General features: G+C 52.9%; 1 protein-coding gene across 2 annotated transcripts in view; it reads left to right on the top strand.

Annotated features, from left to right (window-relative positions):
* The window catches only part of SLK (STE20 like kinase), a 170,782-nt gene that overhangs the window by 63,836 nt on the left and 80,265 nt on the right, over positions 1–26,681 (top strand). For both annotated transcript variants that reach the window (XM_075348523.1, XM_075348524.1), the window contains exons 8-10: positions 19–150; positions 2,972–4,198; positions 4,317–4,447. In XM_075348523.1, the coding sequence (XP_075204638.1) occupies positions 19–150; positions 2,972–4,198; positions 4,317–4,447 (1,490 nt within the window). The remainder of the gene's footprint in view (positions 1–18; positions 151–2,971; positions 4,199–4,316; positions 4,448–26,681) is intronic.

Raw genomic sequence — 26,681 nt, forward strand, 5'->3', positions numbered from 1 at the left:
TGCAATCCTTCCCTGCAGCACCCATTCGTATCTGTGGTGAACAGCAACAAACCCGTGCGAGAGCTGATCGCGGAGGCCAAGGCCGAGGTCCTGGAGGAGGTGGAGGAGAGTAAAGAGGACGATGAGGAAGAGGAGACCGAGAGCTCTTTGGTTAGTGGGCTTTATTTTGTGGATCACCTTCAGTGATCTCTCTGATTTTCTGTGGCTTAGTCTCAGTTTGTGCAGTCATATTCTGTGTAAAGAAAAAAAAAAGCTTGTTCTTTTTGGATGGACTAGAACACTACGTGATGGCTTTCTATTTTTCACTGTATAGAAAACCATAGTCTGCTGCATTTTTTCTATAGAGGTGGACACATTAAAAAAAATTGGCTGACATGTACCACCGTATACATATACACTGGCATACCTCAATGTTTTTCACTGGGGGTATACATTGGGGAATAGTGCAAATGTATACCCCCAGAGGAAGCATAATATAAGACTTAAAGAGAAACTGTCAACAAGAGCATTTCTTTTTAATCCCTGTCCAACGGTCCCAGACTGTAGTGGCATAGATTAGAAATACTTTTTCTAAAGATCTTTTTAAGATCTTTATCATATGCTAATGAGGCCAGCGACTAGTCTGAAGGACTTTACTTCCCTTGGCTAGTCAGCCCCCTTAGCATGTAAGAACTTGCCCTTTGTGGGGATGCTAACATGCGCAGTGTCAGAGGCATGGTCGCTCTCACCTCTCTGCTGCCACCGCGGCCGATGCTGGTTTTCATCTCAATGCGCATGATCAGAAGTCCCCAGACTTCCGATCATGCGTACTATGAAGCCAGGTGTACGCGTCCCAACATCAAACTGGTGTAGTGTGTATTATCAGAAGTGCAGGGACTTCTGATCATTCGCACTAAGATGAAAACCAGTATCGGCCGCAGAGGCAGCAGAGAGGTGAGAGCGACCAGGTCTCTGACGCTGCACATTCATTAGGATATTCGCACACCCACAGGGGCGTACTTACATGCTAAAGAGGACCGACTAGCCAAGGGAAGAATATATTCTATATTCCCTATCAGTATGCCTTTGTAGTGTGGGCGGAATCTGGAGAACCAGGAGGAAACCCACACAAACACGGGGAGAACATACAAACTCCTGCCAGATGTTGTCCTTGGTGGGATTTGACCCCACAAAACCATGGCTCCACCATACTACGAATTGAGGTTTCTGCTATGCAGATGGCACAGCATTGCTCAGCACAGCACCGCTCCTCCTTATTTTTTTGCCAGAGTGCTGGTTATGTCTGCAAATGGGAAACACAGACAGGCAAGCCAGGTTCCTCTATAAATGAAGCCCTGTATGTAACCTTTAAGTACACAACCTAATCCATATGTAAATACTTGAGATTTCAGAAAAGTAATGACCTGGAACATAAAGCTGTTTACCCATCCACTTATCACAGACTCATTTCCGCTCTTGTAGATAGAGCCGGCCATTGTTTCCCTGAAAAGCTCAGGCTGGTTTGTCTGTGTAACGTAATACACTTATGGGGGTATTAATGAACCATCTATAGCCTTGATCACATGTGAGTTTTTTTATTACGTTTTTGGAGCCGATTCCAAATGTGGATCCACCAGAAAGAAAGTATTATTATTATAGCGCCATTTATTCCATGGTGCTTTACAAGTGAAAGAGGGTATACGTACAACAATCATTAACAGTACAAGACAGACTGGTATAGGAGGAGAGAGGACCCTGCCCGCGAGGGCTCAGTCTACAGGGAATGGGTGAGGGTACAATAGGTGAGGACAGAGCTGGTTGCGCAGTGGTCTACTGGACTGAGGGCTATTGTAGGTTGTAGGCTTGTTGGAAGAGATGGGTCTTGAGGTTCCTCCTGAAGATTTCCATAGTAGGGGAGAGTCTGATATGCTGAGGTAGAGCGTTCCAGAGTATGGGGGAGGCACGGGAGAAATCTTGTACGCGATTGTGGGAAGAGGAGATAAAAGAGGAGTAGAGAAGGAGATCTTGTGAGGATCTGCGGTTGCGTGCAAGTAGGTACCGGGAGACTAGGTTACAGATGTAAGGAGGAGACAGGATGTGGATGGCTTTGTATGTCATGGTTAATGTTTTGAACTGGAGTCGGACGATGGGAAGCCAGTGAAGGGATTGGCAGAGTGGCGAGGCTGGGGAATAGCAAAGGGAGAGGTGGATTAAGCGGGCCGCACAGATTAGGATAGATTGGAGGGGTGCAAGAGTGTTGGAAGGGAGGCCAGAGAGCAGGAGGTTGCAGTAGTCGAGGCAGGAGATGATGAGGGCATGCACTAATGTTTTTGCTGATTCTTGGTTAAGGAAAGCATGGATCCAGGAGATATTTTTGAGTTGTAGTCTGCATGAGGTGAAGAGGGCTTGGATCTGTGGCTGGAAGGATAGAGCAGAGTCGAGGGTTACTCCAAGGCAACGAGCTTGTGAGACTGGGGAGAGTGAGCAACCATCAAGTTTGATGGAAAGGCTTGTTGGAGGAGATAAGTGAGGAGGAGGAGAGACAATGAACTCTGTTTTGTCCATGTTAAGCTTTAGGAAATCTTTGCTATGTATTTCCCAAATAGAGCCAATATTCAGGTACATGGACTAGGCATGTAGCCACCGTGTAGCACTGCATTTCTCTACAGCCAAGATGTTAGCCTGGCGGTGACTTTCCAAGGAAAATGTGCCCAGTGGCCATAATTGGGGCAATCAGCCAGTCACCCTCAGGGCCACAGCTTGAAAGGGGTTTTGTGTGATATAAATAATGTCATCCTTGTAGCAGCATTTCAACTTGACTACGGAGTCTTTTATTATATATCTGTTATTTAGTGGGATATTTGGGGCTCCTGCTATTAAGGTTCTTTAACACGGCATTATTGGGCTTGCACCTCTATAATATTATAATATGTCATGGTGCTGCTGCTGCTATAAACCTAATCTATATCTGTATTAAATTCCTTTTCTTTAGCCTGTTCCAGACAGTAAAAGGGCTTCCTCGGACCTCAGTATTGCCAGCTTGGAAGAAGACAAACTTTCCCAAAATGCTTCAACTCTTGAACCGGTTTCTGAAACAATTGTGCCTCCTTCAGTAGAAAATAAAGTCTCTGAAAAGGAAACGAAGAAGGAGAAAGTTGAGGAAGCTCCTAAAGACAAGAAACCGGTTAGTCCAGAGGTCACCAAAAAGGACATTGAAGTTCCAAGCATCGACAAGACAGTGGTGACAGAGAAAAAAGAGGAGGCTGGCTTACCGGTTTTGGAAGCGGCTACTATTCCTAGCACACCGGCCTTGGTACAAGAGCCTTCAATTCCAGAAAATGAGGCTGAGGAGAAGCCGGAAAAGAAAGAAGGACTTCCCTCTGAAGTTAAAGAAGAAGTTATTGAAACACCTGAGAAGAAAGAAATGGAAAGTGTTGAGGAAAGTAAGAAATCTGATGATGTATGTGAACCAGGAGCAAGCACTACTCCCGAGATTAAGAATGAGCTGCCGCAGGCCGAGACCACGGAAACCATGGAGGTGCCGGATGAAAAGTCAGAGATTGAAGTAAAGGAAAACGGTACAAGTGATTCCATATCAGACACAAATGTAAGTGAGGAGACTTCAGAGGATACAAAAGTATCAGAACTAGTGCAGGAACAGGAACCTTGCGAGAAACCAGAATCCTCTGACAGTCCTCCTGTAAATGATGGACCCCAGGAAAATCAGGAAAGAGTTTCAGATGATAGCACCATCACTCAAGAAGAGAAATTGCCAGAAACCACTGATCAAGTCAATCACATCACTAACGATGAAGTAGTCATGACTCCATCAGTGGAGGTGGTAGAAGAAAAGAAGCCTGTGAACGACACCCAAGTTCTTCCCGAATCTGAGAAAGAATCTTCCACAGCTTCTGATCCTAGTAAAGAACCATCTCAAAGTCAGCCTCAGGACAATGCTGTAAATGCTAGCGACGGTACTACCAGCTCAGGAACTGAGACTCAAGCCATCGTGCCCAGTATCAGTGTTGTCTCTGCAGAAGGGGAAGAGAAGGAGAAAGTGAGTCTGGAGACCTCTCCTTCAGGAGAAGCTGAAGTTCAGAAGGAAGTGGATTCAGATTCCGGAACGGGATCTACGGCCGACAGTGGAAGCATGGACTTAAACTTGTCTATATCCAGCTTCCTGACCAAGAATAAAGAGTCCGGCTCCATCTCCATACAGGTAAGGCTTCTATTAGAGTTAGAGGGCTTCAGATTTCTCTCATCTCTTTATCTGCTATGGACATGTTTGTGATACTCAATGTTTTACAAAAATTTCTGCTTTGTAAATTGTTCACTAGGATACCAGAAGACAGAAAAAGACTCTGAAGAAGACTCGAAAGTTCATTGTAGATGGTGTGGAAGTCAGTGTCACAACCTCTAAGATCGTGACTGATAACGATGCCAAGAGTGAAGAGATGAGATTCCTCCGGTATGGACGCGCCACATTACATTTCACTTCATTGTCTTCTCGCTCTGAGTGTTTATGAAGACCCTCTGCTTATCCTAACACATTCCTGTGTGTCCAGAAATTAATAGGGGTCTTATATATGAATTTGTGTCCCACACACCGCATTTTTGTAATGTTTGTACACAAGAAAACTACCATAGATACATGGTAGAAATGCATGCCATCTCAAAAGCGGCAGAGATTTCATTTTGCAGCATATAAACTGCCTAAGATGAAGGTTCTTTTTTGAAGAAGTGTAGGCCTCTTAAGAAAATTAGCTACCTGTTATTTCAGGAGTCTCACAATGTGTTTGGAAACCTTTAAAACAGACCACCTGCTTTTGGCATCTTAGACACCATGTTTCATAGGTGAGAAGTACCGTATTTTTCGGACTGTAAGACGCACCGGACTATAAGACGCACCCTGGTTTTAGAGGAGGAAAATAAAACTTTAAGCAAAAAAATGTGGTCATGACACACTGTTATGGGGCGAGGATCTGCTGCTGACACTGTTATGGGGGTAATGTCCCCAAATTCTCTACTAAGGTACCCCATCCTGGTAATGATCCTCCTGCCTTGTATATGATCCTGCTATAAACCCCCATCCTGCTCATATACCAGCATCCTGCTCATATTCCCTCATCCTGTTCATATACCCCCCATCCATCCTGCTCATATACTCCCATCGTGTTCATATACTCCCATCGTGTTCATATACTCCCATCGTGTTCATATACTCCCATCGTGTTCATATACTCCCATCATGTTCATATACTCCCATCCTGTTCATATACTCCCATCCTGTTCATATACTCCCATCCTGTTCATATACCCCCATCCTGTTCATATACCCCCATCCTGCTCATATACCCCCATCCTGTTCATATACCCCCATCGTGCTCATATACTACCATCCTGCTCATATACTCCCATCCTGCTCATATACCCCCATCCTGTTCATATACCCCCCCATCCATCCTTCTCATATACTCCCATCCTGCTATATGCCCCCATCGTGCTCATATACCATCCTGGTATATGGCCTGTATCCTATAGCACAGAGAAAAAAAATAAACGTTTATACTCACCTTTCTTTATCGTTCCTATGGGAGACCCAGACATTGACTTTGGGTGTTTAGCTTCTGCCTCCGGAGGACACACAAAGTACTACACGAAAAAGTGTAGCTCCTCCCTCTGAGCATATACACCCCCTGGATAACCAAATCTAGCCAGTTCATTGCTTTGTGTTCAGGAGGCATACATCCACACATGCATTCTCATCTGATTTTTCATTTTTGGAAAGTTTTTGAAGAAAAGCGGGTCCAAGCCTGGACCCCCGGCATGTCCCTTCTCACTCCACTGTGTCGGCGGTGTTGTTACGGTTGATTCCAGGGCTGGAGCCTTACATGCCGTGCTCCTTCACCATCCCTCGGGCTCTGGCTTGAAGTGGGATTCAGCACGGTTCTCCCTGCTTTGCAGGAGGCCGGTCTCCATCCGCAGCCCTTCAGGATCCTGCTGGACGGAGCACTCATTCCCAGGGACTTGAAACCCTGTGTCTCACAAGCTAAGTATCTGAGACGTTTATGTTCGGGGGGTCCCTTGTACTTTATTGTTATGGAGAGTGTGCTGTGTAACTGTTCTGACATTTCCGGCCGGTTCTCTGGTTATCACCTGAGAACCGCGCCGATGGAGCCTGCGCGCCGGCTTCGCCTGAGCCCTAGTTTCGATTTCACTGCTTTTGCATGTCAATCATGCAGAGGGACAGTGCGGCTCCGCCCAGCGGCCGTTCGGCACAGGGGAGGGACACTCCTCTCTGAGTACATGTCCCCTCCCCTGTAAATCTCCTTGGCCCTCCAGATCCCGCTCTCAGAGTAGGTCCCGCCCCCTCGCTCCGGCGCCATTTTATCAGCGTTCTCTCAGCGATCGGCGCTGGCTGCAGCATCCCTGCTAATCTGTCTGGGGGTCCGGGCTGTGGGATCTGGAGGGCACACAAACGGTCTGGTAAGCCACAACCTCCGGTTGTGGACCTGTTTATATACTCTCTGGGGGTCATTCTGGCTCAGAGCCCCCACTTCAGCAGCATGTCTCACACAAGGAGCAAGGCTGTACGCAATATGCACTGCATGTAAGCTCGTGCTGCCTGAACCGAGCACATATCCACATTGTGATGCCTGCTCTAACCTGACAATGCCTCAGCCTGGAATCGCACCCACAGTGGTCCCTCCGGCTGCTCCGGCTCCGGTGGCTGAACCCCCGGCTTGGGTAGAATCCTTCTCTAGGTCAATCTCCCAGTCTTTTGCCGACTCCATGGGACAGCTGTCACGGACTTGCTGAACATGCATCAGCCCCCTTCACAGGGCGCCTCTGCTGCTAGGGCTCTCTCAGCGGAGCTCACAGAGGATTCTTCATCTGGTCCCAGACCCCGTCCTCCTAAGAGGAGACGCAGGGCTCCCTCTCTTTCCTCGTCCCGCGGCTCTGATTCAAGAGCTGACTCGCAGGACGAGGAGGATGCCGTTACTGGGGGCTCGGAGGCGGCCTCCATGTGCCCCATTGATCTGTCCGAAAGTGACTCAGATGTTAGTGATTTGATTGCGTCCATTAATTCTGTACTGGACCTCAATCCGCCAGTATCAGAGGAGCAACCCTCTCTGGCAGAAAAGCACCAGTTTACCTTGCCTAAGAGGACAAGGAGTGTGTTCTTTAACCACTCCAGTTTTCAGGCTACTGTGACCAAGCCTAGGGCCTGTCCTGACAAACGCTTTCCAAAGCGTGGTTCTGATGACCGTTTTCCCTTTCCACCAGAGGTGGTCAAGGAGTGGGCTCATTCACCAAAGGTAGACCCTCCGGTGTCTAGACTCTCAGCCCGGACAGTTGTATCAGTGGCTGATGGCACCTCTCTTAAAGATTCCACTGACCGCCAGGTTGACCTTCTGGCCAAATCTGTGTATGAGGCGGCAGGGGCCTCGTTCTCCCCATCTTTTGCAGCAGTGTGGGCTCTCAAAGCCATCTCTGCTTCTCTAGAGGAGATGCATTCCCTCACCAGGGAATCTATGCCCGAAATGGTTGCCTTAACTTCTCAAGCTTCAGCTTTTTCATCCTATGCCATGTCTGCCATGCTGGAAGCTTCTCACCGCACTGCGGTGGCTTCGGCTAATTCCCTCGCTATCCGCAGGATCTTGTGGCTTCGAGAGTGGAAGGCAGACGCTTCTTCAAAGAAGTACCTTGCTGGGTTCCCTTTTGCTGGGTCCAGGCTGTTCGGTGAACAACTGGATGAAATTATTAAGGAAGCTACTGACGGGAAGAGTACTTCCATGCCACAAACTAAAACCAGGAAACCTGTCCAGGGCAGGAACCAGTCGAGGTTTCGTTCCTTTCGTTCCTCCAACTGGTCATCCTCTAAGCCCTCGGCCTCGTCCACTAACTCAGCCAAGGACCAAAAACCCAACTGGCGCACGAAGCCGCGTCCTCAAAAGACCGCACGAGCTGCTGCCACTAAGGCAGCCTCCTCTTGACTATCTGGCCGCGCCAGCAACGTCCTTGGTCGGTGGCAGGCTCTCCCACTTTGGCGACGTATGGTTTCAACACGTCTCCGATCAGTGGGTGCGGGATATCATCTCCCACGGCTACAGGATAGAATTCTCTTCCAGCCCGCCAAACAGATTTTTTCTGTCAACTCCCCCCTGCTCCAAGGCCGCCGCCTTCTCTCAGGCCGTGGCATCCTTGCAGGCCAACGGAGTAATTGTACCGGTTCCCGCCCGGGAACGGTTCAGAGGTTTCTACTCAAATCTCTTCCTAGTTCCCAAAAAGGACGGTTCCTTCCGGCCCATCCTGGATCTCAAGCTTCTCAACAAGCATGTTCAGGTGCGGCATTTTCGCATGGAGTCTCTGCGATCAGTCATTGCCTCAATGACCCAAGGAGATTTCCTGGCATCCATCGACATCAGAGGTGCCTATCTGCATGTGCCAATTGCAGTTTCACACCAGCGTTTGCTACGTTTTGCAATCTGAGAGGAACATTTCCAATTCGTGGCTCTCCCCTTCGGGTTAGCCACGGCTCCTCGAGTATTCACCAAGGTCATGGCAGCAGTGGTTGCGGTTCTGCACCTCCAGGGGTTGGCAATGATTCCTTACCTGGACGACCTTCTAGTCAAGGCCTCATCCAGTGCAGACTGTCAGCGGAGTGTCTCGCTTACTCTCGCCACTCTAGTCCAATTCGGGTGGCTTGTCAATCTGCCCAAATCCACTCTGACTCCGACCTAGCTCACGTACCTAGGGATGCAATTCGAGACTCTGCCGGCACTTGTGAAGCTGCCCTTAGTCAAACAGCAGTCCCTCCATCTGGCGGTGCGCTCTTTGCTGAGGCCCCACCGTCATTCCATCAGGCACCTAATGCAGGTGCTGGGTCAGATGGTGGCGTCAATGGAGGCGGTTCCCTTTGACCAGTTCCATCTGCGTCCTCTGCAGCTGGACATTCTCCGCTGTTGGGACAAGCGGACTTCCTCCTTGCACAGGTTAGTGGCTCTGTCGCCACAGACCAGGGGCTCCCTTCAGTGGTGGCTTCGGCCCCTCTCTGTCTCAGGGACGCTCCTTCCTGGCCCCGTCCTGGGTGATTCTCACCACGGATGCCAGTCTATCCGGCTGGGGAGCGGTATGTCTCCACCACCGAGCACAGAGCACTTGGACTCCGTCCGAGTCAGCCCTCTCAATCAATGTGCTGGAAACCAGAGCTGTGCTTCTAGCTCTCTTAGCCTTTCACCACCTGTTGGCGGGCAAGCACATCCGAGTCCAGTCAGACAACGCGACAGCGGTTGCCTACATCAATCACCAAGGCGGGACACGCAGCCGCCTGGCAATGCTGGAGGTTCAACGCATCCTTCAGTGGACGGAGGACTCCAAGTCCACCATATCCGCAGTCCACATCCCAGGCGTGGAAAACTGGGAGGCAGATTATCTCAGCCGTCAAACCGTGGACAGTGGCGAGTGGTCCCTGCATCCGGCAGTGTTTCGGTCAATCTGCCGCAAGTGGGGGACTCCGGATGTGGATCTAATGGCATCCCGGCACAACAACAAGGTTCCGGTTTACGTGTCTCGCTCCCACGATCCTGAGGCCTTTGCAGCGGACGCTCTGGTTCAAGATTGGTTCCAGTTTCGTCTGTCCTACGTGTTTCCCCCTCTAGCTCTCTTGCCCAGAGTCCTGCGCAAGATCAGAATGGAGGGCCGTCGGGTCATCCTCATTGCTCCGGACTGGCCCAGGCGAGCTTGGTACCCAGACCTGCTCCATCTGTCCGTAGAGGTGCCGTGGCATCTTTCGGACCGTCCAGACCTTCTCTCTCAAGGTCCGTTTTTCCGCCAGAAATCTGCGGCTCTCAGATTGACGGCGTGGCTCTTGAGTCCTGGATCTTGACGACTTCTGGTATTCCTCCTGAAGTCATCTCCACTATGACTCTGCCTCGGAAGTCTTCCTCGGCCAAAATCTATCACAGGACCTGGAGAATTTTCCTGTCCTGGTTTCGCTCTTCCGGCCATCCTCCTTGGCCTTTTTCCTTGCCGACCCTCCTGTCCTTTCTACAGTCCGGTCTGCAGCTAGGACTATCCCTCAATTCCCTCAAGGGACAGGTCTCGGCTCTGTCAGTGTTGTTCCAGCGGCGTATCGCCCGGCTGGCTCAGGTGCGCACCTTCATGCAGGGCGCGTCTCACATCATTCCGCCTTACCGGCGGCCCTTGGATCCCTGGGACCTCAATCTGGTCCTCACGGCCTTGCAGAAACCCCCCTTTGAGCCTCTTAGGGAGGTTTCTTTGTCTCGTCTTTCACAGAAAGTGGTCTTTCTAGTGGCCATAACTTCCCTCAGGAGAGTCTCTGATTTGGCTGCGCTCTCTTCGGAGTCACCTTTTTTGGTTTTTCATCAAGACAAGGTGGTTCTCCGTCCGACTCCGGACTTTCTCCCTAAGGTGGTTTCTCCTTTCCACCTTAACCAGGACATTTCCCTGCCTTCCTTTTTGTCCGGCTCCTGTTCATCGCTTTGAAAAAGCGTTGCATACTCTGGATCTGGTGCGGGCGCTCCGGATCTATGTGTCTCGCACCGCTGTTCTTAGGCAGTGCACCTCTCTTTTTGTGCTAACCACAGGTCGGCGTAAGGGCCTCTCGGCTTCTAAGCCGACCTTAGCTCGTTGGATTAGGTCAGCTATTTCCGATGCCTACCAGTGTACTCAGGTGCCTCCCCCGCCGGGGATCAAGGCACACTCGACCAGAGCTGTCGGTGCCTCTTGGGCTTTCAGGCACCAGGCTACGGCTCAGCAGGTCTGTCAGGCTGCCACTTGGACTAGTCTGCATACCTTTTCAAAGCACTACCAAGTGCATGCTCATGCTTCGGCAGATGCGAGCTTGGGCAGACTCATCCTTCAGGCGGCTGTCGCCCATTTGTGAAGTTAGGTTCTGCCTACTTCCCAGTTTTCTGGTTATTCCCACCCATGGACTGCTTTGAGTCGTCCCAATGTCTGGGTCTCCCATAGGAACGATAAAGAAAAAGAGAATTTCTTTGTCGCTCCATTGGGAGACCCAGACAATTGGGGTGTATAGCTTCTGCCTCCGGAGGCCACACAAAGTATTACACTGAAAAAGTGTAACCCCTCCCCTCTGCCTATACACCCTCCCGTGGATCACGGGCTCCTCAGTTTTATGCTTTGTGTGGAAGGAGGCACACATCCACTCATGCTTTCCCATTTTAGTCAGCAGCAGCTGCTGATTTTATCGGTTGGAAGAAAAGAGGGCCCCCACAGGGCCCCCGGCATGCTCCCTTCTCACCCCACTACGTCGGCGGTGCTGTTAAGGTTGAGGTACCCATTGCGGGTACAGAGGCTGGAGCCACATGCCGTTTTCCTTCACCATCCCTTAGAGGCTCTGGGAGAAGTGGGATCCTGACCGGTCATCCATTTACTGGGACCGGGCTCCCTCCGCAGCCCCTGTGGGAATCTGACGGACAGGAGTCTATGTATCCTCAGGGACAGGGCCCTGCATCTAAAGGTACTCTGTGTCCCCATGGGGACTGTGCATGGAGCGCTTGTTTCACAGACGCTGCAGCAGCTGCTGGTTTGTGAAGACCGGGACTTCCGCGCCGACCGAGCCTGTTTGTCGGCCGCGGTATTAAATTTAGTCCCCGGCTTCATTGCGGCCTAGTACCATAACTCCCGCCCCCGGGCCTGCCAGTCAGGGGTAAGGGCGGGACGGTCGACCTGACGTCGGCAGTGAGGGCTGGAGCAGACTTTAGGTTTCCTCCCCCCCCCTCACTGATCACTGTGGGCCCCAGATTCCCGCACTTTACTAGTCGCCGCCCACGGCTCCCTCCTCCTCTGAGAGCTCCGGCAGCCATTTTTACACACATTCTGCCGGTGGAGGATTTTCAGGAACGAGCTCTGCAGCTCTGGGAGACCTAAGGCAGGGAATCTGGTGGACACACACTCCGCTTTGGGCGGTCGGTAAGCCACACCGGTCACCCGGTGCTGGTCCCCCTAGGGTGCCGGAGTGTATATATATATATATATATATTCGTATATATTTTCTCTGTTCGGCCGGGTTGTTTACTTTTGGCTATATACCCTCAGTGATCACTCTCCTAGGAGACAACAGCATGTCGTCCACAAGGAGCAAGGGCGCTAAGGCAAAGGGTTTTTTTGCAACCTGTACCTCTTGTGGGGCTATGTTACCTGCGGGTTCCACCTACCCTCACTGTGAGCAATGCTCGACCCCTGTTGCACTTGCTCAGCTGGAGCCTCGGTCACTAGTGGACCCCTCGGATCAGGCAGACCCTCCTGCTTCCACTGTCCAGGCGGCAGGGACAGAGTTTGCAGTTTTTGCTGAGAAACTCTCTGAGTCGCTTTCACAATCCATGGCTCAGTCTATGGACAAATGGTCTGCCAAGCTACTAGAAGCCTTGCAGTCCAGACCGGTCCTTACACAGGCCCCGGGCACTGTTGGATCATCGCCTCCAGGCCCCTCTCGGTCTGCGCCGCAGCGTGCTCCCGGGGTGGCCCCCAGGTCTCACGTGGAGGACTCCTGCACGGACCACAGTCCCAGACCGGCTAAGCGGGCTCGCTGGGAATCTTCCCCGACTTCCTCACGCTGCTCGGGGTCTCAGCTTGAGGACTCTCTGGAGGACGAGGCGGACGTCGCAGCTCAGGGCTCTGACCCTGACGTTGCCCTCAATCTTGATACACCTGAGGGGGACGCCTTAGTAAATGATCTTATATCGTCCATCAACCAGGTGCTAGATCTTTCTCCCCCACCTCCACCTATAGAGGAGTCGGCTTCGCAGCAGGAGAAACACCAGTTTAGGTTTCCCAAACGTACACGGAGTGCGTTTTTAGATCACTCTAACTTCAGAGATGCTGTCCAGAAGCACAGAGCATTTCCGGACAAGCGCTTTACTAAGCGCCTTAATGACACACGTTACCCCTTCCCCTCTGACGTAGTTAAGGGTTGGGCTCAATGTCCCAAGGTGGATCCTCCAGTCTCTAGACTGGCGGCTAGATCTGTAGTATCAGTTGCAGATGGCTCATCGCTCAAGGATGCCACTGACAGGCAGATAGAGCTCCTGGTGAAATCCATCTATGAAGCCACAGGCGCGTCTTTTGCCCCGGCCTTTGCAGCCGTGTGGGCACTCCAAGCTATCTCAGCTTGTCTGTCTGAGATTAATGCGGTCACACGTACCTCTGCTCCGCAAATTGCGTCTTTGACTTCTCAGGCGTCGGCTTTTTCGTCCTACGCCATGAACGCCGTCCTGGACTCTGCTAGCCGTACAGCGGTAGCATCCGCTAATTCGGTGGCAGTCCGCAGGGCCATGTGGCTACGCGAATGGTAGGCAGACTCTGCTTCCAAGAAGTTCTTAACCGGTTTGCCGTTTTCTGGCGACCGATTGTTTGGCGAACGATTGGATGAAATTATTAAGGAATCCAAGGGAAAGGACTCGTCCTTACCCCAGTCCAAACGGAAGAGACCTCAGCAACGGAAAATACAACCGAGGTTTCGGTCCTTTCGGCCCTCAGTGGCGGTCCTGCACTCTCAGGGCCACTCGGTGATCCCTTACTTAGACGTTCTCCTAGTCAGGGCACCCTCCCGGGTGGCGTGTCAACACAGCCTGACCGTCGCTCTGGCGACTCTCCAGCAGTTCGGGTGGCTCATCAACTTCCCAAAGTCCAAGTTGACACCGACCCAATCACTGACTTACCTCGGGATGGAGTTTCATACTCACTCAGCGGTAGTCAAGCTACCGCTGGACAAACGGCTTTCGCTGCAGACAGGGGTGCAATCTCTTCTTCGGGGTCAGTCACACCCCTTGAGGCGCCTCATGCACTTCCTGGGGAAGATGGTGGCAGCAATGGAGGCAGTGCCCTTCGCGCAGTTCCATCTGCGCCCACTCCAATGGGACATTCTCCGCAAATGGGACAGGAGGTCGACGTCCCTCGACAGGAACGTCTCTCTTTCCCTTGCAGCCAAAACCTCTCTTCAGTGGTGGCTTCTTCCCACTTCTCTATCGCAGGGAAAATCCTTCCTGCCCCCATCCTGGGCTGTGGTCACGACGGACGCGAGCCTGTCAGGGTGGGGAGCGGTTTTTCTCCACCACAGGGCTCAGGAAACCTGGACTCCGATAGAGTCTTCTCTTCAGATCAATGTTCTGGAGATAAGGGCAGTGTATCTAGCCCTAAAGGCGTTCCATCGGTGGCTGGAGGGCAGGCAGATCCGCATACAGTCAGACAACGCCACGGCGGTTGCGTACATCAACCACCAGGGAGGCACGCGCAGCCGTCAAGCCTTCCAGGAAGTCCGGCGGATTCTGCTGTGGGCGGAAGCCACAGCCTCCACCATCTCTGCAGTTCACATCCTGGGCGTAGAAAACTGGGAAGCAGATTTTCTCAGTCGTCAGGGCATGGATGCGGGGGAATGGTCTCTTCACCCAGACGTGTTCCGAGAGATCTGTCGCCGCTGGGGAACGCCGGACGTCGATCTCATGGCGTCACGGCACAACAACAAGGTCCCGGCCTTCATGGCACGGTCTCAAGATCCCAGAGCTCTGGCGGCGGACGCGTTAGTTCAGGATTGGTCGCAGTTTCGACTCCCTTATGTGTTTCCTCCTCTGGCGATGTTGCCCAGAGTGTTACGCAAGATCAGATCCGACTGTCGTCGCGCCATTCTCGTCGCTCCAGATTGGCCGAGGCGGTCGTGGTACCCGGATCTGTGGCATCTCACGGTGGGTCAGCCGTGGGCGCTTCCAGACCGCACAGACCTGCTGTCACAAGGGCCGTTTTCTTCGGCGCTCCATTGGGAGACCTAGACGATTGGGTGTATAGCACTGCCTCCGGAGGCCACACAAAGCAATTACACTAAAAAGTGTAAGGCCCCTCCCCTTCTGGCTATACACCCCCAGTGGGATCACTGGCTCACCAGTTTTCTGCTTTGTGCGAAGGAGGTCAGACATCCACGCATAGCTCCACTGTTTGTAGTCAGCAGTAGCTGCTGGCTATATCGGATGGAAGAAAAGAGGGCCCATACTAGGGCCCCCAGCATGCTCCCTTCTCACCCGCGGTGGTGCTTGTAAGGTTGAGGTACCTATTGCTGGTACAGAGGCTGGAGCCCACATGCTGTTTTCCTTCCACATCCCCTGGAGGGCTCTGTGGAAGTGGGATCTTGCCGGCCCCCAAGCCCTGAGGCCGGGCTCCATCCACAGACCCAGAGAACCTGCTGGATTTGGAGCGGGAGTGCCGTTCAGGGACAAGGCCCTGCAACTTTCAGGTACTCTGTGTCCCCGGCAGGCACGGACACTCTCAAGGCTTGCTGAGCATTATAGTGCGCCGGGGACAGTAGCGCTGTGCGCTGGGGTTAGGTCACTGCAGCTTTGCTGAGTGACGTTACATGTTGGGAACTACTGCGCCGACCGCTCCTGGAGCGGCGGCGCAGCTGCGACTTGTGGTGCGCCGGGGACTTTGCGCCGACCGCGCTTTTACGGCGGCGGCGCTTCTAACTTTAGCCCCCGGCTTCTGCGGCCTAGCGCCGCTTCGTTCCCGCCCCCACCCTGTCAATCAGGGTAGGGGAGAGACGCTGCTCAATTGGCAGCGCCGAGGGCTGGAGCTTTATTTACATGCTCCAGCCCTCTCACTAGGCACAGTGGGAAGCAGGCTTCCCGCTCTTCGTCTGTATACGCCCAGGGCCCGCCCCCCCTCTCCAAAAGGACGCCGGCAGCCATTACACATGCAGTCTTGCTGGGGAAAGGCAGCAGGCTCTGGGAGACCCAGACTAAAGGGATTTCGGCGACCACACACCCGCTCCTAAGCGGGCGGTAAGCAGCACTTTAGTGCTGGCCCCACTAGTGCCTCAGTGTTATATTAGTGTACTTTTTTCTTGGTACCATATATATATATATAGTTGCACTGTAAGGTCGCTTCTTGGCTGGACACCCTGTACTGCTCTGAGGAGGCAGCAACATGTCATCCGCAAAACGCAAGGGTGCCAAGGCACAGGCTGTGTACACTGTTTGTACTGCATGTGGGGCTGATCTACCGGCAGGCTCCAATGACTCACATTGTGTGCAATGTTCAGTCCCAGTGGCACTTCGTCAGCCAGAGCCTATTGTGGTGGTAGCCCAGGCAGAGGCGCCTGTGAACCCTACCCCGGTGACGGGGACAGACTTTGCAGTTTTTGCTGATAAAATGTCTGTGACTATGACAAAAATCCTGGAGACCTTGCAGTCCAGGCCAGTTACTCAGACCATGGACACTGCTGTGTCTATGCTCTCCGGTCCCCCTCAGTTGGAACTAATCCGTACTTCAAGGGGGTCTCAAGCATCACAGGCTGAAGTCTCTGACTCAGATGACAGTCCCAGGCAGCCTAAGCGAGCTCGCTGGGAAAGACCCTCCACGTCATCACACTGCTCAGGGTCTCAGCGAGAAGAGTCTCTCTGTGATGAGACTGAGGACGGTGATCAGGATTCTAATCCTGAGGCCCCTCTCAATCTGGATGCCCCTGATGGTGACGCCATGGTTAATGACCTTATATCGGCAATTAATAGACTGTTGGATATTTCTCCCCCAGCCCCTTCTGCAGAGGAGGCAGCTGCACAGCAGGAGAAGTTCCATTTCCTGTATCCCAAGCGTAAATTAAGTGCTTTTTTGGACCACTCTGACTTCAGAGAATCGATCCAGAAACACGACGCTCATCCAGACAAGCGTTTCTCTAAACGTTCTAAGGATACCCGTTATCTTTTTCCCTCTGAGGTGGCCAAACGCTGGACCCAGTGTCCAAAGGTGGATCCCCCAATTTCCAAGCTTGCGGCTAGATCCATAGTTGCAGTAGAGGATGGCGCTTCACTTAAAGATGCCAACGACAGACAGATGGACCTTTGGTTGAAATCTGTCTATGAAGCTATCGGCGCGTTGTTTGCTCCAGCATTCGCGGCCGTGTGGGCACTCCAAGCTATTTCAGCTGGTTTAGCACAGGTGGATGCTATCATACATCCAGCAGTACCGCAGGTGGCGTCCCTAACTTCGCAAATGTCTGCGTTTGCGACCTATGCTATCAATGCTGTCCTAGAATCTACGAGCCGTACCGCTATGGCGTCCGCCAATTCGGTGGTTTTGCGCAGAGCCTTGTGGTTAAAGGACTGGAAAGCAGATGCTGGTTCCAAAAAATGCTTAACCAGCTTGCCATTATCTAGAGACAGACTGTTTGGTGAGCCATTGGCTGAAATCATAAAACAGTCCAAGGGTAAGGACTCTTCCTTACCACAGCCCAGAGCAAGTAAACCTCAACAGAAAAAGTGGCAGTCGAGGTTTCGGTCCTTTCGAGGCTCGGGCAAGGCCCAATTCTCCTCGTCCAAAAGGACTCAGAAAGAACAAGGGAGCTCAGATTCCTGGCGGGCTCACTCACGCCCCAGGAAAGCAAATGGAGGAACCGCTTCCAAAGTGGCTACCTCATGACTTTCGGCCTCCTCCCTCCGCATCCTCGGTCGGTGGCAGGCTCTCCCGCTTTTGCGACATTTGGCTGTCACAGGTCAAAGACCGGTGGGTAACAGACATTTTGTCTCGCGGGTACAGAATCGAGTTCAGTTCTCGGCCTCCACTTCGGTTCTTCAGAACCTCCCCACACCCCAACCGAGCAGATGCCCTGCTGCAGGCGGTGGACTCTCTAAGAGCAGAAGGAGTCGTGATCCCTGTCCCCCCTCAGGAACGGGGGCGAGGATTTTACTCCAACCTCTTTGTGGTTCCAAAAAAGGACGGCTCCTTCCGTCCTGTTCTGGACCTAAAACTGCTCAACAAGCATGTGAACGCCAGGCGGTTCCGGATGGAATCCCTCCGCTCAGTCATTGCCTCAATGTCTCAAGGAGATTTCCTAGCATCAATAGACATCAAAGATGCTTATCTCCACGTGCCGATTGCTACAGAGCACCAACGCTTTCTACGCTTCGTGATAGGAGACGACCATCTTCAGTTCGTAGCTCTGCCATTTGGTCTGGCGACAGCCCCTCGGGTGTTCACCAAGATCATGGCGGCAGTGGTAGCAGTCTTGCACTCTCACGGACACTCTGTGATCCCTTACTTGGACGATCTACTGGTCAAGGCACCCTCTCAAGAGGCATGCCAACTCAGCCTGAATGTTGCACTGGAGACTCTCCAGGCGTTCGGGTGGATCATCAACTTCCCAAAGTCAAATCTGTCACCGACCCAATCACTAACGTATCTTGGCATGGAGTTTCATACTCTCTCAGCGATAGTGAAGCTTCCGCTGGACAAGCAGCGGTCTCTACAGACTGGGGTGCAGGCTCTCCTTCAAAGTCAGTCGCACTCCTTAAGACGCCTCATGCACTTCCTCGGGAAGATGGTGGCGGCAATAGAGGCGGTTCCGTTTGCGCAGTTTCATCTGCGTCCACTTCAATGGGACATTCTCCGCCAATGGGACGGGAAGTCAACATCCCTGGACAGGAAAGTCTCCCTTTCCCAGACGGCCAAGGACTCTCTGCAGTGGTGGCTCCTTTCCACCTAATTATCACAGGGAAGATCCTTCCTACCACCGTCCTGGGTGGTGGTCACGACAGACGCGAGTCTGTCAGGGTGGGGAGCAGTGTTTCTCCACCACAGGGCTCAGGGTACGTGGACTCAGCAGGAGTCCACCTTTCAGATCAATGTTCTGGAAATCAGAGCAGTGTATCTTGCCCTACTAGCCTTCCAACAGTGGCTGGAAGGGAAGCAGATCCGAATTCAATCGGACAACTCCACAGCGGTGGCATACATCAATCACCAAGGGGGGACACGCAGTCGGCAAGCCTTCCAGGAAGTCCGGCGGATTATGATGTGGGTGGAAGCCACGGCCTCCACCATATCCGCGGTTCACATCCCCGGCATAGAAAACTGGGAGGCAGACTTCCTCAGTCGCCAGGGCATGGATGCAGGGGAATGGTCCCTTCACCCGGACGTGTTTCAGGAAATCTGTCGCCGATGGGGAAGGCCGGTCGTCGACCTAATGGCGTCCCGGCACAACAACAAGGTCCCAACCTTCATGGCACGGTCTCGCGATCAAAGAGCTCTAGCAGCAGACGCCCTAGTGCAAGATTGGTCGCAGTTCCGGCTCCCTTATGTGTTTCCACCTCTGGCACTCTTGCCCAGAGTGCTACGCAAGATCAGATCCGACTGCAGCCGCGTCATACTCGTCGCTCCAGACTGGCCGAGGAGGGCGTGGTATCCGGATCTGTGGCATCTCACGGTCGGCCTTCCGTGGGCACTACCAGACCGACCAGACTTACTGTCCCAAGGGCCTTTTTTCCATCGGAATTCTGCGGCCCTGAACCTGACTGTGTGGCCATTGAGTCCTGGATCCTAGCGTCTTCAGGCTTATCCCAAGGGGTCGTTGCCACCATGAGACAGGCTAGGAGGCCCACGTCTGCTAAGATCTACCACAGAACGTGGAGGATATTCTTATCCTGGTGCTCTGCTCAGGGAGTGTCTCCCTGGCCATTTGCATTGCCTACCTTTCTTTCTTTCCTGCAATCTGGGTTAGAAAAAGGTTTGTCGCTCGGCTCCCTTAAAGGACAAGTCTCGGCGCTATCCGTCTTTTTTCAGAAGCGTCTAGCACGACTTTCTAAGGTGCGCACGTTCCTACAGGGGGTTTGCCATATCGTTCCCCCGTACAAACGGCCGTTAGATCCATGGGATCTGAACAGGGTACTAGTTGCCCTCCAGAAGCCGCCCTTCGAGCCTCTGAGGGAGGTTTCACTTTCTAGACTATCACAGAAAGTGGCTTTTCTGGTAGCGATCACATCTCTTCGGAGAGTGTCTGAGCTGGCAGCGCTGTCTTCCAAGGCTCCCTTCCTGGTCTTCCACCAGGACAAGGTAGTGCTGCGCCCCATTCAGGAGTTTCTCCCGAAGGTGGTATCCTCTTTTCATCTTAATCAGGATATCTCTTTGCCTTCGTTTTGTCCTCATGCAGTTCATCAGTATGAGAAGGATTTACATTTGTTAGATCTGGTGAGAGCACTCAGAATCTACATTTCCCGCACGGCGCCCCTGCGCCGTTCGGATGCACTCTTTGTCCTTGTCGCTGGTAAGCGCAAAGGGTCGCAGGCTTCTAAGGCTACCCTGGCTCGATGGATCAAAGAACCAATTCTTGAAGCCTACCGTTCTGCTGGGCTTCCGGTTCCATCAGGGCTGAAGGCCCATTCTACCAGAGCCGTGGGTGCGTCCTGGGCATTGCGACACCAGGCTACGGCTCAACAGGTGTGCCAGGCAGCTACCTGGTCGAGTCTGCACACTTTCACCAAACATTATCAGGTGCATACCTATGCTTCGGCGGACGCCAGCCTAGGTAGAAGAGTCCTGCAGGCGGCAGTTGCCTCCCCGTAGGGGAGGGCTGTCTTCGCAGCTCTAACATGAGGTATTTCTTTACCCACCCAGGGACAGCTTTTGGACGTCCCAATCGTCTGGGTCTCCCAATGGAGCGCCGAAGAAGAAGGGAATTTTGTTACTTACCGTAAATTCCTTTTCTTCTAGCTCCTATTGGGAGACCCAGCACCCGCCCTGTTGTCCTTCGGGACTTTTGGTTGTTTTTCGGGTACACATGTTGTTCATGTTGAACGGTTTTCAGTTCTCCGACGTTACTTCGGAGTGAATTTGTTTAAACCAGTTATTGGCTTTCCTCCTTCTTGCTTTTGCACTAAAACTGGTGAGCCAGTGATCCCACTGGGGGTGTATAGCCAGAAGGGGAGGGGCCTTACACTTTTTAGTGTAATTGCTTTGTGTGGCCTCCGGAGGCAGTGCTATACACCCAATCGTCTGGGTCTCCCAATAGGAGTTAGAAGAAAAGGAATTTACGGTAAGTAACAAAATTCCCTTCTTTCCATCTGAATTCTGCGGCCCTCAACCTGACTGTGTGGCCATTGAGTTCTGGCTCCTAGCGTCGTCGGGTTTATCTCAGGATGTCATTGCCACTATGAGACAGGCCAGGAAACCAACGTCCGCCAAGATCTATTACAGGTCGTGGCGGATCTTCTTGTCCTGGTGCTCTGATAAGGGTTTTACTCCCTGGCCTTTTGCCTTACCCATTTTTCTTTCATTCCTTCAATCCGGAATGGACAGGGGTTTGTCACTCGGCTCTCTCAAGGGACAAGTATCGGCGCTCTCAGTATTTTTTCAAAAGCGCCTGGCAAGGCTTCCGCAGGTCCGCACGTTCCTGCAGGGAGTTTGCCACATAGTTCCACCCTACAAGCGTCCGCTGGAACCCTGGGACCTTAACAGGGTGTTAATGGCTCTTCAAAAACCACCTTTCGAGCCGCTGAGTGATGTCTCTTTATCACGTCTTTCGCAGAAGGTGGCATTTCTTGTGGCAATTACCTCACTCCGAAGAGTGTCGGAGCTTGCAGCGCTGTCATGCAAATCCCCTTTCCTGGTTTTTCACCAGGATAAGGTGGTTCTGCGTCCTGTCCCGGAGTTTCTCCCTAAGGTGGTATCTCCTCTTCATCTCAATCAGGATATCTCCTTACCGGCCTTTTGCCCTCATCCAGTTCACCAGTGTGAAAAGGATTTGCATTCATTAGATCTAGTGAGAGCACTCCGGCTCTACGTGTCTCGCACGGCGCCTCTGCGCCGTTCAGATGCGCTCTTTGTCCTGGTCGCTGGCCAGCGTAAGGGTTCGCAGGCTTCCAAGTCAACTTTGGCTCGGTGGATCAAGGAACCGATTCTTGAAGCCTACCGTTCTTCGGGGCTTCCTCTTCCTTCGGGGCTGAAAGCCCATTCTACCAGAGCCGTGGGTGCGTCCTGGGCACTGCGACACCGGGCTACGGCTCAGCAGGTGTGTCAGGCAGCTACCTGGTCTAGTCTGCACACCTTCACAAAACACTATCAAGTGCATACCTATGCTTCGGCAGATGCCAGTCTAGGTAGGCGAGTCCTTCAGGCGGCGGTTGCCCACCTGTAGGAAGGGGTCGTTTTCGGCTCTCTTTTTTTATTGAGGTATTCTTTTACCCACCCAGGGACTGCTTTTGGACGTCCCAATTGTCTGGGTCTCCCAATGGAGCGACAAAGAAGAAGGGAATTTTGTTTACTTACCGTAAATTCCTTTTCTTTATCGTTCCTTATGGGAGACCCAAACCATGGGTGTATAGCTTCTGCCTCCGGAGGACACACAAAGTACTACACTAAAAGTGTAATTCCTCCCTCCGAGCATATACACTCCCCGGATGACAAATCCAACCAGTTCAATGCTTTGTGTTCAGGAGGTCACACACACACATGCATCCTCTGATTTTTGATTTCAAAGATTTGGAAGAAAAGCGGGTCCAATCTGGACTCCCGGCATGTCCCTTCTCACCCCACTGTGTCGGCGGTGCTGTTAAGGTTGATTTCAGGGCTGGAGCCTTCACATGCCGCGCTCCTTCGCCATCCCTTGGGGCTCTGGCTTGAAGTGGGAGCCATCTCGGTTCTCACTGCTTTGCAGGAGACCGGTCTCCATCCGCAGCCCTGTTCAGGATCCTGCCGGACGGAGCGATGACCCCCCAGGGACCTGGCACCTGCGTCTCAAGCTAAGTACTGAGACGTTATTACCACAGAAAGTGGTCTTTCTAGGGGTCCCTTGTACTTTATTTGTGGGGGAGAATGTGTTATATGTATGTTTTAACATTTCCGGCCGGTTCTCCAGTTTTCACTGGAGAACCGCGCCGATGGTGCCTGCACGCTGGCCGCATGTTTAAATCTAGGCCCCGGCTTCGCCTGAGGCCTAGTTTCGATTCTATGTCAGTCAGTGCAGTGAGACAGGGTGGCTCCGCCCACCGGCTGCTCAGCAAAGGGAAGGGACACTCCTCACTGAGGAAAGATTCCCTCCCCTGTATGCCTCATTTGCCCTCCGTCCTGCTCTCAGAGTAGGCCCCGCCCCCTCTCCTCGCTGCGGACGCCATTTTCTCAGCGTTCTAGGGCACAGAGATCAATGTCTGCAAACACATTGTGACAAATGGGGGCCTGGGACAGAGCCCCCAGTTCTGGGGGATCTGGAGGGCACAGAGATGCCCCTATGTTAAACAGTCTGGCAAGCCACAACCTCCGGTTGTGCAGCTGCTTATACACTCTGTTTATATACTCTGCTGGGGTTTTTTTTCCGAAAAGCCCCCACTTCTGGGGAATCTGGAGGGCGCAGAGATGTTATGTTAAATGGTCTGGCAAGCCACAACCTCTGGTTGTGCTGCTGCTTATATACTCTGTTTATATACTCTGCTGGGGGTCTTTCTGGACAGAGCCCCCACTTCTGCAGCATGTCTCATATCAGTGCAGGGCTGCAAGGCTGTTTTTTATTATGCACCGCATGTTGACTCGTACTGTCTGTACCGAGCACATAACCACATTGTGATGCCTGCTCTGACATAGTGGTGCCTCAGCCTGGAGGCTTATCCCCAGTGGTCCCTCCGGCTGCTCCGGCTCCGGGGTAGAATCCCTCTCTCCAGGGGACAGCTGTCCCGGACACTGCTGAGCATGCATCAGCCCCCTTCTCAGGGCGCTTCTGCTGCTACGGCTCGCTCAGCAAAGCTCACAGAGGATTCTTCATCTGGGAGCCCGTCCTCCTAAAATGGAGACGCAGGGTCCCCTTTCCCTCCTCGCCCCGCGGCTCTGGTTCACGAGCTGACTCGCAGGACAAGGAGGATGCCTTACTGGGGGCTCGGACGCTCTCCATGTACCCCATTGATCTGTCCGAAAGTGACGCAGATGCTAATGATTTGATCGCGTCCATTATATTTGTACTGGACCTCAATCCGCCTGTATCAGGGGAGCACCCCTCTTTGGCAGAAGAGCATCAGTATACCTTGCCTAAGAGAACAAGGAGTGTGTTCCTTATCCACTCCAGCATTCAGGTCACTGTGACCAAGCCCAGAGCCTGTCCTGACAGACGCTTCCCAGAGCGTGGTTCTGATGACTGTTTCCCCCTTTCACCAGTGGTGGTCAAGGAGTGGGCTCATTCACCAAGGGTGGACCCTCCGGTGTCTAGACTTTCAGCCCGGACAGTTGTATCAGTGGCTGACGGCACCTCTCTGAGGATCCCACTGTCCGCCAGGTTGTCCTTCTGGCCAAATCTATATATGAGGCGGCAGGGGCCTCGTTCTCCCCATCTTTTGCAGCAGTGCGGGCTCTCAAAGCCATCTCTGCTTCTCGGGAGGAGATGCATTCCCTCACCAGGGCCTTTATGCCCGAATTGGTTGCCTTAACTTCCAGGCTTCAGTCTTTTCATCCTATAGCTGGAGACTGTCACCGCACTGCGGTGGCCTCGGCTACTTCCCTCGCTATCCGCAGGTTCCTGTGGCTTCGAGAGTGGAAGGCAGATGCTTCTTAAGAAGTTCCTTGCTGGACTCCCTTTTGCTGGGACCAGTCTATTCGGTGAACAACTGGATGAAATTATTAAGAAAGTTTTTGGCAGGAAGAGTACTTCCATGCCACAACCCAGGAAACCTTCCAGGGCAGGAACCAGTCGAGGTTTCGTTCCTTTCGTTTCCTCTAACTGGTCGTCCTCTAAGCCCTCGGCCTCGTCCACTAACTCAGCCAAGGTCCGTAAACCAACTGGCGCATGAAGCCGCGTCCTAAGTCGGCAGGAGCTGCTGCCACCAAGGCAGCCTCCTCTTGATTATCTGGCCGCGCCAGTAACGTCCTTGGTCGGTGGCAGGCTCTCCCTCTTGGGCGACGTGTGGTTTCAACACGTCTTCGATCAGTGGGTGTGGGTTACCATCTCCCACGGCTACAGAATAGAATTCTATTCAGCCGCCAAACAGATTTTTTCTGACAACTCCCCCCTGCTCCAAGGCCGCCGCCTTCTCACAGGCCGTGGCATTCTTGCAGGCCAATGGAGTAATTGTACCAGTTCCCGACTGGGAACGGTTCTGAGATTTCTACTCAAATCTCTTCCTAGTCCCCGAAAAGGACGGTGCTTTCCGACCTGGATCTCAAGCTTCTCAACAAGCATGTTCAGGTGCGGCAATTTTGCATGGAATCTCTGCGATCAGTCAATGACCCAAGGAGATTTCTTAGCATCCATCGACATCAGAGATGTCTCTCTGCATGTGCCATTCGCAGTTTCACACCAGCGTTGGCTACGTTTTGTAATCGGAGAGGAACATTTCCAATTCGTGGCTCTCCCCTTTGGGTTAGCCACGGCCCCTCGTGTATTCACCAGTTGCGGTTCTGCTCCTCCAGGGGTTGGTAGTGATTCCTTACCTGGACGCCCTTCTAGTCAGGGCTTCATCCAGTGCAGACTGTCAGCGGAGTGTCTCGCTCACTCTCGCCACGCTTGCAAGTCCACTCTGACCCCGACCCAGGAACTTACGTACCTAGGGATGCAATTCGAGACTCTGCTGGCACTTGTGAAGCTGCCCTTAGTCAAACAGCAGTCTCTTCATCTGGCGGTTCGCTCTCTGCTGAGGCTCCGCCGTCATTCCATCAGGCACTTCATGCAGGTGCTGGGTCAGATGGTGGCGTCAATAGAAGCGGTTCCCCTTGCCAGTTCCATCTGCGTCCCCTGCAGCTGGACATTTTCCGCTGTTGGGACAAGGGACTTCTTCCTTGTACAGGCTGGTGGCTCTGTCGCCACAGACCAGGAGCTCTCTTTAAGTGGTGGCTTCGGCCCCTCTCTCTGTACCAGGGACGCTCCTTTCTGGCCCCGTCATGGGTGATTCTCACCACGGATGCCAGTCTATCCGGCTGGGGAGCAGTGTTTCTCCACCACCGAGCACAGGGCACTTGGACTCCGTCCGAATCAGCCCTCTCAATCAATGTGCTGGAAATCAGGGCTGTAGTCCTAGGACTCGCAGCCGCCTAGCAATGTTGGAAGTTCAACATATCCTTCAGTGGACGGAGGACTCCAAGTCCACCATATCCGCAGTCCACATCCCAGGCGCAGAAAACTGGGAGGCAGATTATCTCAGCCGTCAAACCGTGGACAGCGACGAGTGAGCCCTGCATCCGGCAGTGTTCCGGTCCATTTAGCAGGCGGGGCACTCCGGGAGTGGATCTAATGGCATCCCGGCACAACAACAAGGTCCCGGTTTACGTGGCTCGCTCCCACGATCCTCAGGCCTTGGCAGCGGACACGCTGGTTCCAGATTGGTCCCAGTTCCGTCTGGCCTACGTGTTTCCCCCTCTAGCTCTCTTGCCCAGAGTCCTGCGCAAGATCAAAATGGAGGGCCGTCGGGTCGTACTCATCGCCCCAGGCCCAGGCGAGCTTGGTTCCCAGACCTGCTCCGTCTGTTCGTAGAGGTGCTGTGGCATCTCCCGGACCGGCCAGACGTTCTCTCAGAGGGTCCGTTTTCCACAACAATTCTGCGGCTCTCAGATTGACGGCGTGGCTCTTGAGCCCTGAATCCTTACGGCTTCAGGCATTCCTTCCGAGGTCATCTTCACTATGACTCAGGCTCGGAAGTTCTCCTCGGCCAGGTTTTACCTCAGGACTTGGAGAATTTTCCTGTCCTGGTGTCGTTCTTCCGGCCATGCTCCTTGGCCGATTTTTCCTTGCCGACCATCCTGTTCTTTCTACAGTCCGGCCTGCAGCTAGGTCTGTCCCTCATTCCCTCAAGGGACAGGTCTCGGCTCTGTCAGCGGCGTATAGCCCGACTGGCCCAGGTGCGCACCTTCATGCAGGGCGCATCTCACATCATTCCGCCTTACCGGCAGTCTCTGGATCCCTGAGACCTTTCTTTGGTCCTCATGGCCTTACA

The sequence above is a fragment of the Anomaloglossus baeobatrachus genome, chromosome 5, assembly GCF_048569485.1.
Source record: "Anomaloglossus baeobatrachus isolate aAnoBae1 chromosome 5, aAnoBae1.hap1, whole genome shotgun sequence".
In the NCBI taxonomy this organism is placed as follows: Eukaryota; Metazoa; Chordata; class Amphibia; order Anura; family Aromobatidae; genus Anomaloglossus; species Anomaloglossus baeobatrachus.